The following is a 24988-nucleotide window of genomic DNA, read 5'->3' as shown; positions in this document are numbered from 1 at the left end:
CAGAATTTGAAGCAGGTTCCAGGCTCCGAGCGCTTAGCACAGAGCCTGACATGGGGCTTGAACTCACAGACCTTACCAAACAAAAATCTTTCTTTCTTTCTTTCTTTCTTTCTTTCTTTCTTTCTTTCTTTCTTTCTTTCTTTCTCTTCCTTCCTTCCTTTCTCTCTTTCTTTCTTTCTTTCTTTCTTTCTTTCTTTCTTTCTTTTCTTTCTTTCTTTCTTCTTCTAATGTTTATTTATTTTTGAAGCAGAGAGAGAGAGAGAGCATGAGCAGGGGAGGGGCAGAAAGCGAGGGAGACACAGAATCTGAAGCAGCTCCAGGTTCCGAGCCGTCAGCACAGAGCCCGACGCGGGGCTCGAATTCACAAACCGCGAGATCATGACCAGAACCCAAGTCCGACACTTAACCAACTGAGCCACCCAGGCTCCCCGTAGCTCATAGTATTTATAATTAAGAAAGCTGTCATTCTCTTTGAAGCCTCAGAAGTCACTGACTATGTAAATCATCTCCAGTTGTGGCTGGTGCATTGACTACTGTCTGTGGCTTTCTGTCTGCTGACATATTTCTGCTTCTTAAAGTGTTACAGCAAAGAGTCTTTTATCATTGTGTCATTTATTTTTGAACTTTGCGTCTCTAACAGACTAAATGCTTTTGTTGCTACTCTTGGATATTGGAGTATTTTATTAGATTACACTTTATCTGTAACTTCTGTTTTAGCGTACAAACATAGGCAGGGTATTTTTGTGTATTTTCTGTGGCTCGGGTAGCTGACATCTTAGATGTGAATTACAGGATCGTGAGCATGAAGTTTGCACCGATGGTGAAAAATGCTTGTGTCTGACGTGACTGACACACAGCGCAGCTTAGGGAACACTTGTTACCTTCGCCTCTTCCGGAAGAGGCTGTGTGTCACAGCACTGATGCTCCGAGTGTTTTAACCTGATCCCACGTCCAGACTTGATGCTGAGCCGACCAACCCCTGTGGGCGACCACGTGCAGCCGCGTGCCAGGGCCTTGCACACCCGTCCTGTATGTGAGCGTGTTGGCCGGCCCAGGGGTGGGGGTGGGGAGGGGCAGCTCGCCCATCACCCCGAGTGCGTCCTGCGGCCTTGGCACACAGGCTCTGTGAATGCCGCCTGTTGTTCAAGATGGAAAGGCCCGATCACACCCCAGCTGGGAAATAAACGTGGGTGTCGAGGGCGGGACGGACGAGCTGCCTGGCCTGCCGGCCGTCTTGGGAAAAACACAGAACAAAGCATCTGAAGCAGGACTTAGAGATGCAGGACTGGGAAGAGGGGCGCCTTACTTCTGTCCTTTGTTGTTCTAATCTCCAGCAAGCAGGCTCAGTCCAGGTGCACCTATGCAGACTCCGAGAAAAACGGTCACGGTGAACACAGGAGGCGCTTAATACATGCTTGCTAAATAAGGACGACGTTCGCCTGTTCAACTGGAAGACACAATTTGATGACCTCTGCGGGCAGACAAGGGTCCCGCACCGCCGGTCGGTGTGGTTTCAGGTCGTCTGCTACACGTGGGTGGGCAGGTAGGGGTCACGAGCGTCCGCAGTGACGGTGGGAGCAGAGACAGAAAGGGTTTATGAGACGCGAACCCAGGCTCTCACCAAGACTGAACCTGCGGGTCCAGTGTGAGGAAGAAGAAAGTGCTTGTGAAGTTGATGTTTTCCTAAGCTCGAGGTAGATCTCAGGGCCCTTTAAGCAAAAGGGTGTCTTCAGTTGTGTTTGTGCACATACGCGGAGGGGTTGCTGCGTAGACTGACGGGTACCCTGGAGACGCTGTTTGCTGGACAATGAGGCAGAGCCGTTTGGGGAGCGGCTTGGGAAGTTAGATCTGCTGCTTCTCAGACTTCACAAAACAGCGGGGCTGGAGCCCGCTCTCAGACCCTTGGGTGTGTGGGGATTTGTGGGGAAGGCGTGGGTCAGGGTAAGAGCTCCGTGAAAAAAACATACGCCACCTTCAAAACCAAACAAGCTCGAGTCCTGGATGGTGATCGAGCTCGGTTTTTGACGTTATGGAAGATGTTTCACATCCCCTCACATTCTTTCGCCTCCCGGGATGTGGGAGTAGAGTTCTCTCGGTTTGATTTATCTCAGAGACGTGTTTCCCCTGGAGGCCAGCTGCCGAGTTTTGAGTTTCTGAGATGTGTGAGGTGTTAAAACACTCCTGGTGTCTTCAGGCTTCCTTGTGATGTGCTGGGCACGTCTGGAAGGCTCGGGGACAGACTCCTGTTCTGCCTGGGAAGAGCCAGGGGCACAGACAGGTTGCTCCGGTGTGAGGGTGCCCATTTTGCGATCTTACCTGAGGCAGTGGTTTCAGAGGAGATCTTACGGCCTGAACGTGGCCCTGTCTCATGGGGAGGGTCCTGCTTGTCACCAGAGCGTTGTGGAATTCTCACTGGGCCGGACGTGAGGGGAGACGCGGGCCCGGGGTCTGTGGGCGTCTGAGCCACGGATTGGAGCGTTGAAGGGCTTAACATGCAATCAGAAATCTTTTTCTTTCTTTCTTTCTTTCTTTCTTTCTTTCTTTCTTTCTTTCTTTCTGGCACAGAACTTCAGGGAACATGCTCTTTTAATACAGGGGTTTGGGACTTCATTTCAAAGATTGACAAGGGGTCAGGGGACATAATTTTTCTTTTGGGTTAAATAAACTCATTAGTCAGATTGGCTGGATCCTGACCTCAGTCACAGGATCCGGAAGTAACTGTGATGCCTAGTTCCACTTTCTCACATGAAGGCATGTGAACGCTGCCCATGTGACTGTCTCACTGAGGCGCTCTCCCTACCGCACCGTTGCCCCCACGCTTATAACTTCAAAAATACCCTTTTCATCGTTAGAGAAATAAAGACCATCAGAACGCTCCGAAGCTCGTCCCATGTGAAGGACCTGTTCTGCATGCTGTTTGCGATGCGGCAACATTTTGCTTAAGAAATACTTAAGCAGTATTTTCTGAAAGATGGATCCCTTTAGTGGTGGCTGCCTGCTGTTATAACTTGATGGGCATCAGTTGTATAAATTCTCAATCTGTGGGTCTCAGCCCTAGCCACACACTGGGATCATCTGAGGAGCTTTTAAAAAACGCTGATGACCGCAGTCCATTACAACATGAATTAAATCAGAGAACCTTTGGGCCAGGGCCCTGGGTCTGAAGGGTTTTATATTACTGAAATGGTTCTAATGTACAGAAGAGGTGGAGACCATTGGAATAGACTCGTAACTTCGTGAACATTTGTTGTATTTATTACAGTCGCTTCACGATTTGTAGCGTAGTCTAGGTGAACTGAATGCCGTGGCTGGCTCCTGGGTTACAATGGCCGCTTATTGGAGGGCTTTCCAGAATTTTTTTGAAAGACGATTGACTGATACTAATAATTATGGAAAACCCCTCTGGGTGTATTTTCCATGTTCTTAGTTACACCAGTGGGTTCATCTGACATTGAAACTCAAAGATACAAGAAGCCTTTCTTTCTTCAGGCCGTAAGTGCTTGTGGGGCCGGCGCTGTATGGGGAGTGTGGGGAGACGTGGCGGGTGTTGTGTGGGTTGATGATTTTTGTGGATGAATGTGGAAGACAGATGTCTGAAGAGTGTCCTAATAACTTCAGCACAGCAGTAGTGTTCTTGACATACAGATTTAGGAACATAAGTGTTCATGGTGATAAGGTGTTCTTAGCTCTCACGTATCCCAGACTATAAAGAGAAGCTTCATTTTACGCTTCTCCTCCCAGGTAGGTCTGTTACCAAAGGCACACTCCACACAGAACAAAGGAGCACAGTGAGATCAGAAAGCCTGTCACCTGCCCACCTGTGCGGGGCTCGCATCTGACAACAGGACTGCTTTCCACATTCGGGGTTTTCTGATTTGCTGGGGCACTGTAAGATCTTCCTTGAGTTATTTAACTTTTATACTCTTTGTTGTAAGTCTGGGAGGGAAAATCATGAGGCCGTTTTTTTCCCCCGTATCGTTAAGCTGTTTGTAAATACCGTGAACAGCTTCTGTAAAACTGGAACACTTAACATTTACGGTTCGTTGGTGTCTTTATCAGTGTCGATTGTGTGTATTGAAAGAGGTTATGTAAAAAAGATTTCATTTTCAGAGGTGGTGTTTGTTAACATAAGTCAAAACCACCTTCTTGATAATATACACTTAACAGACCAACAGTTGAGCTTTCGTGGTAAAAGAATAGTGATCTGCGACTCTCAGATTTGCCGGGACTCGGTCCGTTGGCTTCCTCATGGTGTGTGGAGGGCGGGGCACGCGGACAGGTGCCCAGATGTTTGCCCCGGATTGTCCGGGACATGACTGCTAATGTATTGCCGTTTATGAGGAAGGGGAATGATAGCAATACCGAGAATTCTTTGTAACTCGTGAAGTCCCCACAGGGGAGTAAGTACAGACACTGCTAAGCCGTCTTATTGAAGGAGAGTTTATCGGTAGAAAGTTCATGAACTCAAACAAAAATAAGACAGTTTAATTTGTCTCAGAAGAAGAGAAGATCGTATTCCCTTATGTAAGACCATTCTTTTCAGTTCCTTAACACTGGTTCTTTGATTAAAGATACAGATTTTGCTGTCAGGTCACAATTATGTTTTCATCGTCCAAACCCTCCATGTCAACAAAGATTGGCCCCTGGCTGGCTTTTCAGGTTTGCATAACATGATGCACGAGTGGAAGGCACTTCTGAATTCAGTGGAAGAGGCCTCTGACGCTCTTGGATGCTGAACTGTACCTTTCAAAACTGTCTTGGGAAATAGTGAATTCAGAGGCTGGTTTTCACGCAGACCTTCACACTGAATTTTGTACCAGCAGCCTCTGGCGGTCCGGGGGAACTGCTCGTTGAACTTGGCGCTGGCCCAGAGGCATCTTGAGGTAGCGGGAGAGCCTCACTTTCAGAGGCAGCCTGGTCTGAGGCTGGATCCCAGTCGTGTGATTTACGTGAGTTAGTACTTCAGTACTTTGGCCCTCAGTTTTCTCTGTGATATCTGCTCAGGTATCGTGAGGAAAGTGCTTGACATAGTGAGATGAGGAAACCAGCTTTAATAATAGCCCTTTGGGGGGACATATCCCTGGAGACAAAACCTGGCCGACACCCTTCCAAATGGACCCGCTACAGATGAGCTCTGCAGTCGTTCCTCGTCAGTGACTGTTTGCTCCCTGGCCACGGCTCTAAGGGTTAAGGGGTCGACTTGCTGCCCCTGCTCAGGGACGAGGCCATCATTTGGGCAGCGTGAGAGGAACCGTTTCATGTGAACTCAAATTTGATGAGTAATGGATACAAGTGCTCCCCAGACTGGATGCCTAAGGCCTGGTGTGCAGAGGGGCCCCCGGCGTGTCTGTCGCCCATCTACTAAACCTGCCAGCACGTGAGAGAAGAAGATCGTCTCACGCATTGAACTGGACCCAGGACTTCAATCCACATTCAGGAGTCGCACCAGAACGGTTAAAAGCTGATTGGCTATTTCTGTGCACGTAACAGTTTATGGTTGTGAAACAAGCCATACTTGGTCACCAACTCGAGCCTCTCGTGTTAACTGTGTTACTTTCCTCTGCCTTAGTCGGAACGGCAGGCCTTCCTTTCTCCGTCTCTGCTGTCGTTCCCCCGCTTGCTGGCTCCGTGCTGCTTTAATTGTGCGTATGCTGCCCCAGCCGCGGCCTGGCTCCCCGGCAGCCTCCGCGCCTGGTTTGCCGCACGCAGGGTGTCCCAGCGCCGGCGTGTGGGCACGTGTTGGAGACCTGCGGCCTCACTGCAGGTGGCCGCGTTCAGAATCCGCATGTCAGCAACGTCCCGCCCGTGATCCTTCTGTGTGAGAAGCACTGGGGTAGAGTTTTGTGTTTCACTTAGTGAGGCTGCTCTGGGGAGCACCACCCTTCCCAAACAGCCGGCCGCGGACAGCATGGGATCGTGCTCGCGTTCGCGTCTCGCCACTCGCTGGGATGTTTGCTCTCCTGAACCTGACGAAGCAAAGGGTTGTCCTAGAGCACGTTGTGGGAGCTGGTGGGGTGTCGTTTACAGAGAGCCCTCAAACCCCTGACGTCGGGCTTCCTAGCCGAACCCCCAGACTCTGTGTGTGCCGTTGTGGCTGGAGCAAAACGAGGGGTGACGCCTGCCACGCCGTTCTGAGCGTCGAGTCAAGTGGGATCGTGTGTGTGACAGTTTGGGGAAAGCTGCGGCAGCCCCGCCTGGTTAGTGGCCACGTGGTCCCTGTGGTGATTGGGGTGGGGTGTGCAGGGTGCCTGGCATGACGTTCGGATTCTAACTTGCAGCTTTGGGACCATGGAGCACACCCCCGGGTGCGAGGGGCTGCTGCGAGGTTTTCACAATGGCCCTTCCCGTGCGTTTGTGCTCCGGTGGCCACCTGATAGGTCAGTGGCATCCTTTATGGCCGTGATGTTTAATCTGTTGGCATCACTGTGATTACACAGTAGTATATCCACTGTATCCACTGAGCTGCTGTTTTGTCTTTTAACCTACTATAAAAATACATAAAGCATGTATCGTATTTAGTTACATTAATGATACGTGTCGTGTGATTGTGTCTTACGTTACTTAAAGGTGTACGTTTTCTGAGTCCCAGACCAGGTTAAGGAGGTAATTGTGTGATGCCTGTAATCACATAAACTCCGATGCCTCTCCTCCCTGCGTTGAAACACAGACTGAAGAAGGGTCTGCCTGGGGCACCGCGCTCTTGGTTCCTAGGTGGCTTTGGCCCAACAAGTGTGTATGTTTCCCGAAATGGGGGAGGTATGATGAGATACGTTGAAACCTTTCTCTCAATACTTTGTACTCACCTGTTCTTACTCCTCAGCCTCGTTTTCATTTCTTCATCCAGTTATTCAATGCATCGTGCAGGGTCTTATCATGAGACAGCAGGTACGCATCAGAAGGTAAACAATTGAAAATGCCTGGGCGGCTCAGCCGGTGGCACACCCGACTCTTGGTTTCGGCTCAGGTCGTGCGTGATCCCAGGGTTCTGGGACCCAGCCCCGCCTCGAGCCCCGTGTTGGGCTCTGCGCTCAGCATGGAGCCTGCTTGGGGCTCTCTCTCCCTCTCCTTCTGCCCCTCCCCTGCTCGCGTGCACTACCTCCCTCTAGATAAAACAGTAAAATGAGATCAAATGGGTAAAATGCGCCCAGTGTATCGACGTTTCGTTGTCTCTGAAGGTAAAATAACTTTGCTTCTGTTTTTACATTTTAACGATAACTACCTTTTGTTCATTATTAGTGACTGTGCTAGAGACTTCATATGCTGTTTTATTAGGATTTTACCACCACAAAGAAGACAGTAAAAGTTGTCTGCGGTACAGAAAGTGAGATGTGAAGTCTTCTCCACCCTTTCAGGATTCGCAGTCCAGCTGTCCAGCGGGAAGACCTTTTCTTAGGTCCTTCTGGAAACTATCTGTGTATCCTAATCATATGTGTATCCCCCCCCCCCTTTTTTAACGAAATGGGTAGAGTCATACCATACAGGCTGTTCTGTGGGTAGGCTTTATTTGTGTCAAGATGTCCTTTGGACTTCTTTCCATCGCATAGCCTGATCCAGCTCGTTCTTTTTTAATCGTGCAGAATGCCCAAGGTACAGATAGGACAGAATCTGAGTCTGTTACTGAGGATATTTTAGAGTGCTTCCAGTTTTCACTGGCAGACGGCGGTGCGGTCTGTAACAACCTTACCTGTACGTCTGTCTCTACACGTTGTTCAAGTGTATCCAAAAGAGAACTTCCTAGTACTATTGTGGGTCAGAGGGGGAGGGTGTTTAAAATTCTCATTAGCGTTTCAAATTTAACTCTAAGAACCAAGGCTTAGAGACTGTAAGAGTGTAACTCATTTGACCCAGGTTCTCCAGGGTAGAAACTGGTAGGGTCAGCTTTCAAACTTAGATCCACTCACACCGTTTCTTCTAAGCTACAGATGTCTTCAGCTGTTGTTTTAAAGCATAATTTTGGCTTTAAAGCCAGGAAGCGTTATTCCTTATCTTTTTATATTCTTAACGCTCAATCCAGCAATTATGATAATTCTTCCATTATAAATACACAGCCCTTTATGGTTTTGTGTATTGATTTTATATCCTGCAACTACACCGAATTCATTTATTCTAACTTATTATTATTATTTTTTTTTTTGGTAGAATCTTTCAGTTTCCTATGTATGGCATGTCACCTGTACATAGTGACAGTTTTACTTCCGTTCTGATTTGGAGTCCTTTCTTTCGTTTTCTTGCCTAACTGCTGTGGCCGGGACTTCCAAGACTGTGTTAGAATGGGTGACATTAGACCCCCCCCCTTTTGTTCCTGATGAAGGAAAAGCTTTCAGCCTTTCACCACGGAGTGTGGTGTTAGCTGTGGGCTTGTCGTATGTGCCTTCTATGTTGAGATGTGTTCCCTCTGTACCTGCTTTCTTGAGAGTTTTTATCCAGGTGGATGTTGGATTTTGTCAAAAGCCTTTTCTACACCTGCTGGGACGACTGTATGATTCTTACCCTTCAGCGGGTGGTGGTGGTGGGTCATGTTGTCTGACTTGTGAGTGTTGGACCCTCTCGTATCCCTGGAATAAATCCCACTTGATCACGACGTGTGATCCTCTTAACGTATTGTCGAATTCAGTCTGCTAATATTTTATTGAGGATTTTTGCATCCATGTTCGTCAGGGACGTTGGCCTGTAGTTCTCTTTCCTTGCGGTGCCTGGTCTGGTTTTGCTGTCGGGAGAACACTGGCCTCGTAAGACGGCTGTGGACGTGTCCTTCCTCCTCTAGCCCTTAATGATTTTCAGCACATTTTTATTTGCTCGTCGTGGTCCTAGGACAGACATGGGCATCGGCTGTTATCCTGATTAATACACGTGAAGACCCGAGGCTCAAAGAAAAGCGAAATTAAAATTTAAAAAGTAATCAGAAGACAGTCCTTGGCCAGAGGCCGCGTGGCCCCCCAAGTGCCAGCGCACGCAAGACAACGATGCTGGTAGACAAGTGAACCGAGGGCTTGGGACTGGTTGCTTTGAATGTATTGAAACTGGCGTGTTATGTTCATGAACAACAGGAAAATACACTGAAACCTCTGGCCGTGTGGCCCCATCGCACCCCACGCCGGTGCCTCAGGCTTCCTCTTGGCTGAGTCCGCGTGCCGTGGCCCCGAGGAGAATGGGCCGTGACCGCGGGGTGGTTGTTCACAGGCGCCCACCGTATTTGACCCCAAACTGGCTTTAAACTTCACCGGAAGTACTGCTTCACGCTTTCACGATCGCGTGTACATTTGTCACCATAGTGTCATCTTACCATGTTGGCTCTTCCTCTGTCCCATCAGCTTTCCTGTTAGCTCTCTCTGTCTTCGGCTCAGATCAAGTTTTTTTCTCATCTGTCTCAGTGTTAAAGAAAGATCTTTCCCTCTGTGGACATAGGTTCATGCTTGACTTCAGATCAAACCTTTGCTGTCTTCCTGGCCACCTGAATTCCTATACGAATGCATCTACCAAACTTAATTCATAGACATTTCTTAGAATAATTTCTTTTCTGTTTTTGCTCATAATTATTTTTTACTTGAAATTCACAACTTATTTATAAGGTCAATTTGATTGTTCCTGTTTTATGATTAAAGAGACTGAATCTTAGAATGTTCACATGACTTACTTCAAATACAAGCCAGTCAGAGTTCAAATTATTCTTTATTTCCACCATCAGAAGACGTCTCCAAGTTAAGGAACAGGTTATGTTCCAAAACTTCATTTGTAAGTCGGATATTTGGCACTGGACTGCATTTTACCAAAGTGGGGGACGTGTTCCAAGGGCGATGAGGCCCCCGCTGCCCTTCAGAGATCTCTTTAGCTCTTATGTAAGGAGCACATGAAGCATTTGCAGCAAAAATAAGAGAAAATGATCATTGTGATTCTGGTCACAAAGTTCTCCGTCTTGGGAGAAGCATCTGATTAGAAGATGGGGAAACAGGTGGAATTGGAGAGTCCGCGGGGGCATCAGGCCACGGGGAGGGCGGTCACAGGCTGTGACGTTCTGTCTGAAGCCCAGTTTCTTGTTAAACCGAGGATTTGGGTTATTGTTAGATAGTTGGCATGGCATGACTCCCCCGCCAGCTGTGATTATTGGCATCTGTGGGATTGATGGAAAAATAGACTCTGAGGATAGTAACACACCTGATGGAAAAAAACAACCCAAAAAACCAGAGAAGGTGTCCCCTTTGATCCCCTGGCTGGAGGGGAGGGAGGTCTTGGGTCCCCAGGAGCGGGGGCTGCTGTGCTGGGTCCTGCAGAGAACGTGAGCGTCCTGGGTGGAGGGTGAGGGGCCGTGACTGCGTGTGGAGTTTGTCCCAAGAGTGTCCAGTGCCGGGAGCACGGATCTCACACAGCCAGGCCGCTCTGCGTTCCGGCAGACCCACAAGCATCAGAGGGTTCATTTGGCTTTGAAAAAAGTCTAGCGCCCCTTTGACATCCTCTGATGTAGGTCTTACTGATTCTGGAATATCTGCGTCAGCTTTTTTGTTGTTGTTATAGCAAAAGGGGGGATACATTCTTCAGCAAAAGGAAGCTGAGGTGACAGAACCTCCCTGAGGTGGCCTCGGGGTGAGACCCCGCCTCCAGGTGGCCTTGGGGTTTGACCCCGCCTCCAGGTGGCTTTGGGGTTTGGCCCCGCCTCCAGGTGGCCTTGGGGTTTGACCCCGCCTCCAGGTGGCTTTGGGGTTTGGCCCCGCCTCCAGGTGGCTTTGGGGTTTGACCCCGCCTCCAGGTGGCCTCGGGGTGAGGCCCTGTGATCATGAATTGAGCCAAAAGCTTAACCAGCAGAGCCTCCCGGGCACCCTGACATAAGGTGTTCTTAAGATTATTCAAATTATTCTAACTTACACCACTTGCTGCCCTCAGGGTGGCCCTTCATTTTGTCCGTGACACCTGCATCCTCACACCGATGCCTGGTGGAGGGTTCAGGGGCGATGTGGATGCCCCTCCCTCCCCTCCTGCACGGTTCTGACCGCTCCCCCATACTTCCCTTGGGGACGGGGATGGTACTGGGACGGGACGGCAATGGGGACGGGGACTGGACCGGGATGGGGATGGGACAGGGACGGGATGGGGACAGTGACTGGACGGGGACGGGACGGGGACAGGACTGGGGGAGCAGCGGGTCTAAAAACGGAAGTGGGAGGTGCAGGCGGGACACACGGAGCATCCCGGTCCCCGTGCAGCTGCCACCGCGTTGCCCCCACGCTCTCCACCCTGTAGATAGCCTCCCGCCCGGCCGTCACTGGACATTGTCGTGTTGTTTCTGTCGTAGGGCGGAGAAGCTGGAGCATGGCCGTGAGCAGCGGGAACCGCGATGTCGTGCTCCTGAGCAGTGGCGGCCCCGGCGCCCTCACGACCTGCAACGGGGACCTCGCCGCCCACCAGCTCTCCGCAGAAGCGCCCGGAACAAAAGCGTGCGTGAACGGATGCCCACGGGTCAACGGCTCGGCGAAGTCATCCCGTCTGGCCGCCGACGTCCCGCAGCGAGCGCCTGCCATGTGCCGCTGCCCCGCGCACCCGCCCTGCCCCCCGCCGGCCACCCCAGAGCCCCAGCCTGACCCTGGCCTGGGCCCCTGCTGCCCACGGCCGCACTCTGACTTCCCGGCACCCCCCTGTCCACACCGCACGCCCGCCTACCAGCCTGCCTGCGGCCTGCAGCCGGCCTGCTTCTGCCCGCACTGCCCGTGGCCCGGCCACTTTCCACACCAGCCCGGGCCACAGCACACGGCCAGCGTCAGGTGAGTGTCCGGCTCCCCAGAAGCAGGGACACGTGTGTCAGAGAAGGGGGACCAGTGCAGCCGAGATACACTGTACCGATCCCGTCTGCCCAGTTCCCACCGAGACCCTCCCTTACTTCCTGCCTGCAGGGCGGTTCCCCGTTCCCCGTGGCCCTGGCCTCCAGAGGTCAGTCGAGTTTGTGTTGTTCGACATTTCTGCCTCCTTGTGGGGGACACGTTTGTGATGTGGCTGCCCAAAAGTGACCAGCCTTTATGACAGAGAAGCAGGAAACGGCTTCCTCCTGCTCCCTGCGTTCGTGTGCTTGGGGTGTGTGCAGAGCCGACCTCCCCGCACGTGCGGGTGGGACCCACACGTGTGCAGCACAGAAGTTGGAAAGCTACGCGTTGGGAAGCATTCGGGGTCTGGCGGACTGGAAAGCCGCAGGCACGTTGGTGTCCTTGCCGGCTCCCCCAGTCCCGGCCGGGTTTGTCCCGCGGGCACCGCAGGCAAGCGACGTCAGTGTATTGGGTGAATGTCCAGTGGGTGCAGAGACCAGGTATCCGCCCCAGTTTTAGGTGATGAGTTTTACAGGAGCAGGAGAGCGCCCTCCTTGGCTGACGCGCGTCTCGTTTACCTGCGGGGGAACCATCCGTCTGGCGCGCAGTTTGATCAGCGTGGACGCGCGTGCGGTCCACACCTCGGCCCGCTTGGAACGTGTCTTTCTGGGGCGACCGGGGAAGGCCCCTCCTGCCGCCATCTGGCTCCCGCTCTGCGTTGGTTCCGCCGGCTCGGGGGGCTCTTGGGACTGGAGCCCTGCAGGGTGTGTGACTTCGCATCGGGCAGTTCGAGCCCAGCTCGGTGTTGTTAAGGCTCCTCGAGTGGCCAAGTGCACTGGTTTCCCTTTTTGCTGTGGAGCAGCTGCCCCCTGTCTGCGTGCGACACATTCGCCCTTGCTTAAAGAGTCCGTACAGACTTGTAGTTACAAGTCCCAGCACGGAGACTGTAGCTGGTGGTACCGTATCGTGTGTTTGACTTTTGTGTGTTTTTTTAAGGTTTTTATTTTTAAGTAATCTCTACCCCCACCGTGGGGCTCAAACTCACAACCCCAAGATCCAGAGTCACACGCTCCCCAGACTGAGCCAGCCGGGCACCCATGAATTGCCTATTTGACGGTTGCTAGCAGAGTAGATCTTAAAAATTCTCACGGCAAGAAAAAACTTCCACGGCTCTATGTGGTGACAGATGATAACTAGACTCTTTGGGGTGCTGGATTCACAGAGTGTACAGATCAAATTAATTCATTTTGGCGCTCGCCAGAGCCCTTTCCCCGGGTGGGGGTGGGAGGGGCTCGCGGAAGCCACGTCCCGGGCGTGTCCTCCCAGCGTCGTGTGGTGTGACCAGCTTTCCGCTTTGAGTTAAACGGTGTAAGTAGTTGACTTCCAAGTCATGTGGCCGTCGATACTGACGCTTTAGAATCAGCAGTTACGTGGTTGCAAGGCGTGAGGGGAAACAGTTGTACGTTTTGAGGCTGCTCCCTCCTTTAAAAAACTTCAGGGAACGTCAAAGCCACGAGCAGGGAACCGATTCTCTTCCTATGGCAGGTGTGCCAATATGTTCAGGACCGAACATTCCTCAAAAACTTACTTTTAAAGAGAGACTCCGGTGTGCATGGAGCTTGAAGCAGAATGGCGCTAAAAAAAAAAAAAGATCAAGATGCGGTATTTGTCCATCGAGACAAGTTACAGCAAAAAGCGTGGACTGTTTCGGGAGAAACCTCATAGTTAGGATTTTTTTCTCAAGAGTTTGAGCGTCCTGGTGAACTGTTTGTAACAGACGTAGCGCCTTCAAAGATGCGTGTAAAAGCGGGTCTGTTTCCAGGTCTGTCTGTGACCACTTTATCGTAAAACCCGTGGAGCCAGACAGAGCTCCTTCCTTATTCCGTCCGTACGCTTGCTAATATGTATCATTGGCAGTTTTTCCTGAGTGCTCCCCCGTGCGGGGCCTCAAGGACGTCGTTCTGAACAAGGCGAGACCACACGGAGCCATAGGGCGGTGGGAAGGGACACGGGAGAGCAAACTGGCAGCCGTGGCGTTGCGAGGCGTGGGCGGCCGTGCGGACACGGGCACGGTTTGTCCGGCGACTTGCCCAAAGCTGGGAGCCCAGCTGCCGCCCCGCTCGGTGTGCCTGGGGCCGGGAGGAGGGGAGCGCGGCACGCCCTGAGCCCCACCCCCGGGGCCTTGCAGGGCACGGGAGGGGGATCTCTGGATTTCATCTGCGGCCCGTGGGCGGGCATCATAGATTCGTGTGTGTGCGTAGACCGTTCTGTTGCAGGCAGTACACCCGGCGTGCGGTCGGTCACCGTAGCCGCTTTAACGGGCACCACTCAGTAGCAGCACGTACACCCGCACCGCTGTGAAATCACCACCACCATCCGCCTCCAGAACATTCTTCATCTTCCAAACTGAAAATCCGTACCCGCAGAATGCTGGCTCCCCTGGTCGCCCCCCCAGCGCCTGGCAGCCGCCGTCCTGCTCCCCGTCCTGGACGTGGACGCGGCCGCTGGCACCTTGTATGCGGTCACACGGTATTTGTTTGTCCTTCCGTGACTGCTTTCAGTCCACGTGGTGCCCCCAGGGTTCATCCAGGTTGGAGCGTGTGTCACAGTTCCATTTGCAGAGCTGGGTGATATCCCACGGCATGCACGCACACTGTGCGCGCCCACGCGTCTGGTGATGGCCACGTGGCCTGCTTCCCCCTTTTTTCTCCTACGGATGATGCTGCCGTGAACCTGGGTGGACAAACACCTATTTGAATTACTGCTTTTAATTCCCTGGGGGCACACTCCCAGAAGTGGAGCTGCTGACTCGGGTGGTAATTCTGTACTTAACATTTTGAGGAACCACCAAACTGCTCCCTCAGCTGCTGTGCTGTTCTGTTCCCCCCAGCAGCGCACACTCTTGACAACACGTTATTTTACAATAGCTATCCTAACAGGTGTGATATTATGGGGTCTTAAGCATAAAAGATACACAGGCACATTTGCATTTTAGAGAAGCCCATGGCCTGCATTGTGGGGGGTGGACTGACGTGGACGGGAACACGTGGGCCGGCACCGTCGTGGACGGGAACACCACCGGCGTGGACTGACGTGGGCCGGCACCGTCGTGGACGGGAACGCCACCGGCGTGGACTGACGTGGGCCGGCACCATCGTGGACGGGAACGCCACCGGCGTGGACTGACGTGGGCCGGCACCGTCGTGGACGGGAACGCCACCGGCGTGGACTGACGTGGGCCGGCACCGTCGTGGACGGGAACGCCACCGGCGTGGACGGGAACGCCACCGGCATGGATGGGGACACCACAGGCATGGACTGACATGGGCCGGCACTGTTGTGGATGGGAACACCACCAGCATAGATGGGAACATCACCGGCATGGATGGGAACACCCCTGGCATGGACTGATGTGGGTCAGCATTGTCGTGGACGGGAACACCACCCGCATGGACTGACATGGGTCAGCACTGTCGTGGATGGGAACACCACCTGCATGGATGGGGACACCACCGGCATGGACTGACGTGGGTCGGCACCGTCGTTGGCAGAAGGACTACCAGAATACCTGTTGCAGTATTTCCGGTAAAAGTGGAATTTAGAGAAAGTTTCATGCTAAAAGGGTTCACAAGGGAGAATCTACAGGATTTGGTGAACGATTGGATACGGAGGCAGGAAGGGAAGAAGAATCATGGCTGGTGTTCAGTTTCATGGCCAGAGCAGCTGGGTGGGTGGGTGGTGAGACCATTCGCTCCAGCGGGAGCAGTTGGAAGGAAGCAGAGCTGAGCGGCGTTGGCCGTGGCGCAGGGTGTGACCTCCCTGCCCCATGAGGCAGCAGCACTGCTGGGGGTCGTCTTCAGAGGAGGACTGAAGCCCTTGGCCTGGGCCCGGCACATCCTGACTTGCCTAGCTGTGCTCCAGGCGAGGCGTCGTGTCTCTCAAACCAGGGAGACTCCCAGGAAGCGAGCAGAGGCGTGGCAGTAGCTCCTGTGTCGGGGACAGTGCACAGGACGTCCTCGCTGAGAAATTCTGAAAATGAGGCTGCCGCGTGGTGCTCTGTGCCTGCGCTCGTACCCTGCCCGGTGTGGGAAAGCCGTGGGAGCGGCGGTTCTGGCCGCAAGTCTGTACCGTGAACTTGCACTCGGAATCTCTTCGGTTTCCTTTTGTGGTTTATGCATGTTGCTTTTTTATTGATTGTCTCAAATACTCCGGAGTTCTCAGCTAGGGTTGTGCATGTATCCGTGGCTTGGTAAGGGCAGACGTGCCCACAGGCCTTCGAAGGGGGTCCTCGAGGCTGCCGGGCCTGCAGTAGCCACGTGTGCGGACGGGAAGTCACGTGCTCTCTGCACCCAGGCCACAGATGGGCCCGCCTGTGGGTGTGTGTTCTGTGTTGTAGGTTTTATTTGTTTATAAAACATGTAAACCATAGAGAACGTTCTCAACACGCAGTCAGGGAGAAACTGTAATTTTATCCTGGCCCCCCTGTTGGCGTCTGTCCCTTTCCTTACCTTCTGGAAAAAGGTAGGTTCGGTTTTCTCCCTTCTTGGCGCTTTAGGCTCCAACACGTCTTTCTGAAGATCATTGTATCAGTCACCTGCATGAACTTTGTTGCTTTGTGACGTTATCTGTTACCGTCTTGATTGATAAAATCGCTGCCAGGATCACAGTATACCCTATTTTAATCCCGTTTATCACCAGATATCAAGTAGCTTACATAGAACTCACTTTAAAGCTTCCAGTTCACTTGCGGGTTCCCACCGGCATACCCACGGTCTGGCCATTAATTCGTGTCTGATAGGGAACACCCAGGAATTCAGCAAGGCAGGAAGTAAGGTCTTCCTACCAAGAGACAAGGCCTCCACCCAGCTGGCCATCAGAATCACAATAAATGAGATAATAACGATGTCCCCTTTGCACTAGCGAAAAATACAGAACTCTGGGCCATCAGAGGAGGGCAGGGGACCTGTGGGTTGATGGGCCAAGGGCTTGCACGGCCCTCAAAGGGTGACCATCCAGGCCGCGGTGTCGGGACTGGAGGGAAGGGGCGAGGGGAGTGCGTGCACACCTGAAAGCGTGTTTGAGAAGGAGAAAAGGGGTCGTGTGCATGGTGACGTGAGGGCGGCTCCTGATGGGACATTCAGAGCACAGCCCGGCGGTCTGTTCTTTCTCCTCTGGCGTCTGGAAAATGCCTGCCTCTCGGGAGCCTGTCACACTGCATGGCTTGAAGAAAGCGTGGGATCTTCTTGCCGCTTGGAGGGGTGGTGGTGTTAGGACACGATTAATGAGTTGTGCACCTGCAAAGAGCAGACAGATCCTTAGTCCAAACTACGCTTGCCTTGTGGTTCGGTCCTCGCACAGGCCTGTTCGTTGCTGTGGCAGAGGGCTGTGCGGATGTCTGGCCTGCCACAGACTCAGGTTCATGGCCAGATGCAGCCTCACCTCCCTGGTTTCGTGGGCGGATGGTGACTCTGAGGGCCCCCTGGGGCCCGGAGGCGGGAGAGGGGTCTCAGCGTGGAGGAGACCGTCCCTGCCTGTACGTGCCCTGTGACGTTTGTCCCTGTGTCTCTTCCTGCAGCCCCCGTGACTTTTCTGGTCCCTCTCAGAGGGACCCCCCAGCCACTGCTTCTTTTCAACTCTTTTTTCTCCAAAAAGTAAGAAACGAGAACTTGTGTTACGTTAAGAGGTTCTACCACCTGAAGTCTTGCTTTGTGTCGGTGTATTTTGGCGTCCGGGGGTCGGATTACAGCTGTGAGCGTTGTCACCCCACTGTCTTCCTTTGATGCGCGCCCAGCAGTGACCCACCCTTTCTGCTTTCCTGAGCCCCGGCAATTGAGTGATTTCGACTCAGCTGGGAAATTTGGGACAGAAACCACCGGAACGCTTCGTCCAATGTGGCATGAATCTGGCATTGACACACCCCAGGGTCTGTGATTTGCTCAAATCACTAGATTCAAACCCGTGGCTCTTCTAAGATGTTGGAGCAGTGAGTGGAGAAGTTAGCATTCAGCAAGGATTTGTGAGTGCTCGGGGTTAAGTGCCGAACACGGGTAAAAACTGCACGGGTGCGAGGTGGTGTGGACAGGGTGAGACCCTGGGCAGACTCTGGGTGGGTCGTCCACCGTGTTCTCTGAGGCACAGAAGTTAAACCTCATGTATCTGTTCACGTGTTAGTACAGAAGGGGAACCAGACTATAGTTTTGTAAGTTGTGCCCTCCTGTTCTCTCTCGCCGACCAAACGTTACTAACAGCCGCATAGTCCTGATTTACGGATATTCACAGTTACAGATGCTTACGAATATCCACCTTGACGGATGTAGACTGTGGGGCTGCTGGGCAGCAGGAAGGAACGGTCACGCTGCATCCTTGAGGCGTGTGCCGTGCACGGTTCTTCAGTCCACTGGGCACCGGTCATGGGCTCGGGACCCACGGGTGCCAGTGGCCCCCACCCTGGCCACGTCCGTCCTGGCAGCAAGACTTCCTGACAAGGCTGTCTCTTCGCGGCAGCAAATTGGAGCTCCAGGGACGAGAGGAACGGCGGTGGTTGACATTCCGTCCACGTAATCCCAGCTCAGGGGGGTCCGACGGCTTGTATCTTGTGTGGCAGAGAAACGTCAGAAGGTGACCCGAGGGTCGAAAGCCGTAAAGACCCGTGGCAGGTCAGTATCTTCCAGGGGCCCCCGTTCGTCCCGCAGAAGCCTCGGCCACGTTGTGGACACCCGTGGACAGCGGATTTGCTCTGTAGCTGCTGCTCTCTTCTTAGCAGAGCTAATGACTCGAACACCGAGTATCCCTCGGCCACCGAATATCCCTCAGCCGTGGGGACGCGGCCTGTGGAGGTGCCACTGACTCGACCTCACGACTGTATTTTCCTGCCGCCTCTGTCTCGTGTGGCGCAGGTCTGCGACGGCGAGCACGGCTTCCTAGGACTGCACCTGTGCTCACCGGTCCTCACCCCTCCCCACCCGTCCTCACCCCTCCTCACCCGTCCACACCCGTCCTCACCCCTCCTCACCCGTCCCCACCCCTCCTCACTCATCCCCACCCCTCCACACCTGTCCTCACCCCTCCACACCCCTCCACACCCGTCCTCACCCCTCCTCACCCCTCCTCACTCGTCCTCACCCCTCCTCACCCCTCCACACCTGTCCTCACCCCTCCACCCCCCTCCACACCCGTCCCCACCCCTCCTCACTCATCCTCACCCCTCCATACCTGTCCTCACCCCTCCACACCCCTCCACACCCGTCCTCACCCCTCCTCACTCGTCCTCACCCCTCCTCATCCCGCCACACACGTCCTCACTGTCCTCACCCCTCCTCACCCCTCCTCACCCGTCCACACCCATCCTCACCCCTCCACACCCCTCCACACCTGTCCTCACCCCTCCACCCCCCTCCACACCCGTCCCCACCCCTCCTCACTCGTCCTCACCCCTCCTCATCCCGCCACACACGTCCTCACTGTCCTCACCCCTCCTCACCCCTCCTCACCCGTCCACACCCATCCTCACCCCTCCACACCCCTCCACACCCGTCCTCACCCCTCCTCACCCCTCCTCACCCTTCCACACCCGTCCTCACTGTCCTCACCCCTCCACACCTGTCCTCACCCCTTCACACTCCTCCACACCCGTCCTCACCCCTCTTCACCCCTCCTCACCCCTCCACACCCGTCCTCACCCCTCCTCACTCGTCCTCACCCCTCCACACCCGTCCTCACCCCTCCTCACTCGTCCTCACCCCTCCACACCCGTCCTCACCCCTCTTCACCCTTCCTCACCCATCCTCACCCCTCCTCACCCCTCCACACCCGTCCTCACCCCTCCACACCCGTCCTCACTGTTCTCACCTGTCCAAGTCCTGGCGCCACCACATACTGGCTTTGTGTCCCTGGTAAATCCACCTTAGCCGTAGTTTCCGTCGTCTCTGCAGACGTGGGAATAACTGTGGCCCTTCGCACAGCACCTGGAGTCAGTCTTCCTGTTCTGGTTCGTTCCTTTTATTTTCTCCCCAGTATAGCTGTTGTTGTTCACTCTGCCAGTATCGTTTCAGAAATCAAGCTGTGGGTGAATCTGGGTTGAAATAAATGCATGATGTGTTCCTTTTCACTCTGGTGTATATAAATCGAGCATTTCATCCCGCCGACCCCACCCCCACCCCAGGAACAGCAGATGGTCACTGAGTTGCTGTCTGGACGAGGGGACGATGTTGAGAATAGGTGGTCCGTCCTGCCCCAGAGACCCGGGGCCGCTCCCCTGACTCGCATGGAATCGGAGTCCTGGTTAACTTGAGAAGTCTGGTTCGATTTAGTCTCGACCTCACTGAAACCAAGGTTTATTTTTGCGTTCCTTAAAGTAGTCAGAAGTAACTTTTAAAACAGGGTAGCGTTTGTAAGGTCTAAAATGTTCCGAGCTCGGCTGCCAGCATCCGTCAGTTTGGCAGTCAGGTGGCGTGAAGGCCTACTTTCCAGCACGACTTCCTTGGGGACTTGTGTGTCTTACAAATGAACTGATCTCACAGGGTGCTGTGTGCTCTGGAATGCACATTTCAGAATTTGGGCCTCGGTCGTCTTTTACTTTCGCAGTAAATGTCAGCAAACAAAGCTCTCTCTGTGTTCCATAGACCTCGCACGGCATTTGGAATGAAGCAAGTATGTTCCTTCCCCACCTCCTTTCCATATCGCTGTGAGTTGCTTGGCAGATGCTAGAGAGTGCAGAACAGGAAAGAAACAGATCAAATTTTCTCCTTTTCCTTTTGGCTAAAGAAAGTGTATAAAGAAAGGTAAGTCATTCGGCCAACAGCAGACCCTGACGAGAGGCGTCGTTACGGATCAGTTCTGTCTCATTTTCAGGAAGACCGCCATCGTTTGTCGACTGCACCTTGTCATGGGATAGACATGATGAGTGCCAAAACACGCACTCTCTGAGCGCAGGGTCAGAGTTTAGAGGGCCAGGCGAATCCCAGAGAGGGACACAGACACACAGGGCTCGCGGCCGGGGATGTGAGAGCGGGAGGCCTGGAGGAGGTAGGAGTGGGGGCGCGTGGGGGTGGCACGCGGCCTCCTTTGTCTGGAAAAGGCCCCTGAGGAGGCGTGACAGCACGTTGTGTCCAGTGCGTGCGTCTCACGGGCTCTGGAACCCTGCGCGCTGCGGTTGTTAAGCGCTGGGTGCCCAACATTGTGTAACCACAAAAGAACTTACTCTCCAAGGATGCATACATAGCAGTTACATTCTTCTCACACCTTTGACCCATCGATCTTTCCCTGGGCTTGTTGAACCTTTTTTTGGCATGACTGTGTATCTCCAGGGCCTAGCGAGGTGCCTGGCCCTTAGTAAATGCTCAGAAATGAATTGTTCAATGAGCTAATAAGTAATTGAGACCCACCAAGTCCTTCTGTGCAGAGCATAATTTTGTGATGTGATAATTTGATAATGAAAACCAGGAGCCATTGGTCTGATGCAGTAAAGATATTTCCCAAATGGTGAGAGAAGACTCAGGAAGTTTTATTTCCCTAAAAACACTCTTATTACTGTGATTTGGGGGGATACTGCCTTCTGTTCTTTAAATCTCCCCCCAGAGAGAGCCAAAGCATAAGAGACTGTTGAGAACTGAGAACAAACTAAGGGTTGATGGGGGGTGGGAGGGAGGAGAGGGTGGGTGATGGGTACTGAGGAGGGCACCTTTTGGGATGAGCACTGGGTGTTGTATGGAAACCAATTTGACAATAAATTTCATATATAAAAAAAAAAAAAAAAAAAAAATCTCCCCCCAAATGCATTGGTTTCTGACTTTAAAAAACGAATCACAGACTCCTTCATGAAGAGCAAAGGCAGGGATTGTAGAGGGCCAGCCCCTCCCGTAGAGCCCAGGCTGCTTTCCTACTTGAGGGGGGTGGGGGTCAGGGAGACAGCCAGGAATAACCTGTTTGCTCAGCTCTGGCCACCTCCAGGATATTTGCACGCCTAGTAAGAGTGACTTTATAAGCGATCAGCAGATTATAAAACTGGGGGGTGAACCATAAATCCTGGAAAAGAGTTGGGGCTTTTCTTTGTTCACATGCATTTCATGAGTTTGGAAAGCAGAATCAAATCCAGGCCAGATTTGATACCTTATTCTGTGTGGATTTGTTGACTTAGGTGGTTCCGCTAGGTCAGTTTCTTTGTCCATTTGAATGGCACAGGGCTTCGGTCACTGCCAAGTAGTTTGAGATTTCAGGCATGATGCTGCAGAGCTGCGAGCAGTCTGCTGTTTCTGAGCGCTGTGTTGTGTGTCTGGTAAGAAGCAAGGGGGGACAGTTAGCACATTCATTCCTTCAGACCCTGTTTGTGTGTCTGTGGTCTCCTGGGCCCGCCCACCTCCCCCTCTTGAGACACCGCTTTCGTTATGCCTCTCCACTCCGGCTCAGGGCTCCTGTGCACCGTCCCCACCCTCCTTGACCTGGCGTTGGGGTCCCGGTGAGGGAGGGAGTGTGTTTTGGGGGGAAGGAAGGGTAGTTCAGGGAAGAAGAATCTCCCAGCCCCGACGGGAATGGGGTGACAGAGCTCAGTGAGTGAGATTACTGTAACAGGTTGTTCAGTTCAGCAGTTGCAATAGAAATCTGATTAATGATGGACTGTGTCTTTGTTTCCGCTTATATGTAATTGAGACTTAGATAATCTTTGTGGTCCCAGCTAAGTATTCTGGGTCTTTCTTTTTTTAGGAATTTGCCTGGGACATTTTAGCTGCAGCCATTGGCCACCAAATGACCACCAGAAAATAAAACTGCTTTGTTGTAAAGCAGCCCCTAGGAGAGAGGCATTCAAATGTATTATTTGATGTTAAAACGTCCCCTCTCACACAGCGTTAAACCCTACATGGAGCTCCACGTTGTAAGGGGCTTTTTTCTGGTTTTACTTCTGATCCTCTCTGTCTGCTCCCAAGGCACATTCTATGTGAGCGGCTTTAGTGCCTGAAGAGTATTTTGGCTTGAGGATTTCAGACCTCATTCCAGCATTCCATGCTCTTAGGTTAGTTAAGTTTAATAAGAGTTTTCTGGCTTTCGGTGAGCTTTCCTTGGATCTCTTATTAGTGATTATGATTCACATCTTACTAAGAAAAGAATATTCTACCCTTCTCTTTAGGGTCTTGGGGGCAGGGCTTCCGGCAATGGTCTGCATGGAAAGGCTTGAGTTTTAGGGTAAGTGCTTTATAATTTAGTGTGACTTGAAACGTAACACGCGGGGCCGTTTGCTTCCTAACCTCCGACTGAATCGTGCAGATGTAGCTTCACGGGCTGAGGAACACTGTTTTCTTTGAACCAAAACTACTTTTCAGCTGTTTCCAACTAGTTTTAATTAACTGATTGTCCTTTTCAGTGGCCTGGTGTCAGGTCCTCTTTGAAAACAGAAAGCATTCCTGCATTCCTCTCTCGGGGTGTGCATCGCATGGGACCAGAGGTGTGTGGTACTGTGACCTTAGTCACTGCCCCTCCCCTTCCCCCATACAAGTGGCAGGGAGAAAATGGATTTGAAAAGGAAATTTCCCACGCCCTGCTTCCCTCACCTTTTGGTGAGCAGCCCAGGAGCCCCCTTCTCACTATGTGACTAGCGGCACCTTAGGAGACAATCCGTAACAGAAGAGGAAGCACCCCTCTTCATCGTCACCCAGTTTTTAATTTTTTTTTTGAATGTTTTGATTTATTTTTGACAGAGAGAGAGACAGGGCATGAGCAGGGTAGGGGCAGACAGAGAGGGAGACACGGAATCCGAAGCAGGCTCCAGGCTCTGAGCTGTCTGCGCAGAGCCCGACACGGGGCTCGAACCCACGGACCGTGAGATCATGACCTGACCCGAGGTCAGACGCTTAACTGACCGAGCCACCCACGCGCCCCTCCCAGCTTTTAGAACACAGTTCCTTTCTTGTTTACTGAAATGACTGGGGAGAAAACAGCATCATTTGTTGCTTGCTTCTCAGGCCCAGGCTCTTCTAGTGAAAGAGAAACTTCTTTTTAGTTTAAATTGGAACATGAGCTGTTACGTGAAAGTCTGGTTGGTTCCAGCTTTACGGGGCTTTGAGTCTGAGTGGAACAGAGAGAATCCTGAGTATCATGCACTAAACACACATTTCTCTGGGAACATCACATAGAAATGCCTCCCTGGGTCCCCAGGCTCGCTTGCTGGTGGAGGTCACCGGTTTCATTCACTCTTCCTCATCCCGCTCGACAGACGTCCTGGTGTCGTGTTTTTCTTTCGCCAGCAAGTTTTGGTTAAGTTGGTGTCAGGATTTTTAAATACGTTCAAAATGCACATTTCTGTCCTAGTCTCCTGCATCGTTTACTCCCATCTCTGCAAAATTCTTTATTTTTTTGATGTTTATTCATCTTTTGAGAGAGAGACAGAGACAGAGAGAGAGACAGAATGAGAATGAATAGGGGAGGGGCAGAGAGAGAGGGAGACAGAAGCCAAAGCAGCTCCAGGCTCTGAGCTGTCAGCACAGAGCCCGACGTGGAGCTTGAACTCACGAACTGCAAGATCATGACAAGAGCCGCAGTCGGATGCTCAACCAACCAAGCCACCCGGGCGCCCCATCTCTGCAAAATTCTTAGTATCTCCAGGGGAAAGCTGCAAATACGAAACAGCGCAGGGATTTTCCCAGCTGATCAGTCGCCACCAGATGCTCCCCTGGGCTTAAAAGTGGGCAGGAATGAAAGACCGCAAAGGAGATTCAGCAAGAGAATTGCCAGAATCCACAGACGTTCTGCAGTCTGTCCATTTCGAAAAGCATGCTTTATTTTCCCTTTGTTTTCGTGCTTTATTTCTGACGTTTCCTGCCGCTGTAAAGGGAATACAAACTTGTATGATGAAAATAGAGGCATTCCTAACTGAGGGTAGAACTGGTCATAATCCAGTGTCCACATATATCCAGACGTAATCCAGACGTAAATTCAACATGGTTTTAAATAAGATTTTAGTGTCGTATAGTTTGCAAGCTAAATATTTTATTTTTCATCAGTTAAAATAACTAGCCTAAGACCTTCTGTTTAAAAATCACGATATAAAAGGAAAGCACTTCTTTATTGTTGTGAATTAATTCTCTGAAGTGTAGGGCACACTCGTGTACTTACGGGTGCGGCCCAAGGTGTGCACACGGAGAGGGGTGACGTGTCTGCCCCTGTCTCGCTCGCAGATGTGGTCTCTGAGTAGAAATACGATCAGCTGCTAACGG

The 24988-nt window shown here is 52.3% G+C and overlaps 1 protein-coding gene across 7 annotated transcripts in view; it reads left to right on the top strand.

Annotated features, from left to right (window-relative positions):
* DISP1 (dispatched RND transporter family member 1) overlaps positions 1-24988 on the top strand; it is a 186809-nt gene that overhangs the window by 123080 nt on the left and 38741 nt on the right. For all 7 annotated transcript variants that reach the window (XM_086693280.1, XM_086693274.1, XM_086693279.1 and 4 more), the window contains one exon: positions 11285-11750. In XM_086693280.1, the coding sequence (XP_086549406.1) occupies positions 11302-11750 (449 nt within the window). In that variant the 5' untranslated portion in view covers positions 11285-11301. The remainder of the gene's footprint in view (positions 1-11284; positions 11751-24988) is intronic.

The sequence above is a fragment of the Puma concolor genome, chromosome E4 (genome assembly GCF_028749965.1).
Source record: "Puma concolor isolate L17-30 chromosome E4, mPumCon1.1.hap2, whole genome shotgun sequence".
Taxonomy (NCBI): Eukaryota; Metazoa; Chordata; class Mammalia; order Carnivora; family Felidae; genus Puma; species Puma concolor.
Note: the sequence above shows the minus strand (reverse complement) of the source record. Positions and strands in the feature narration are given on the sequence as shown.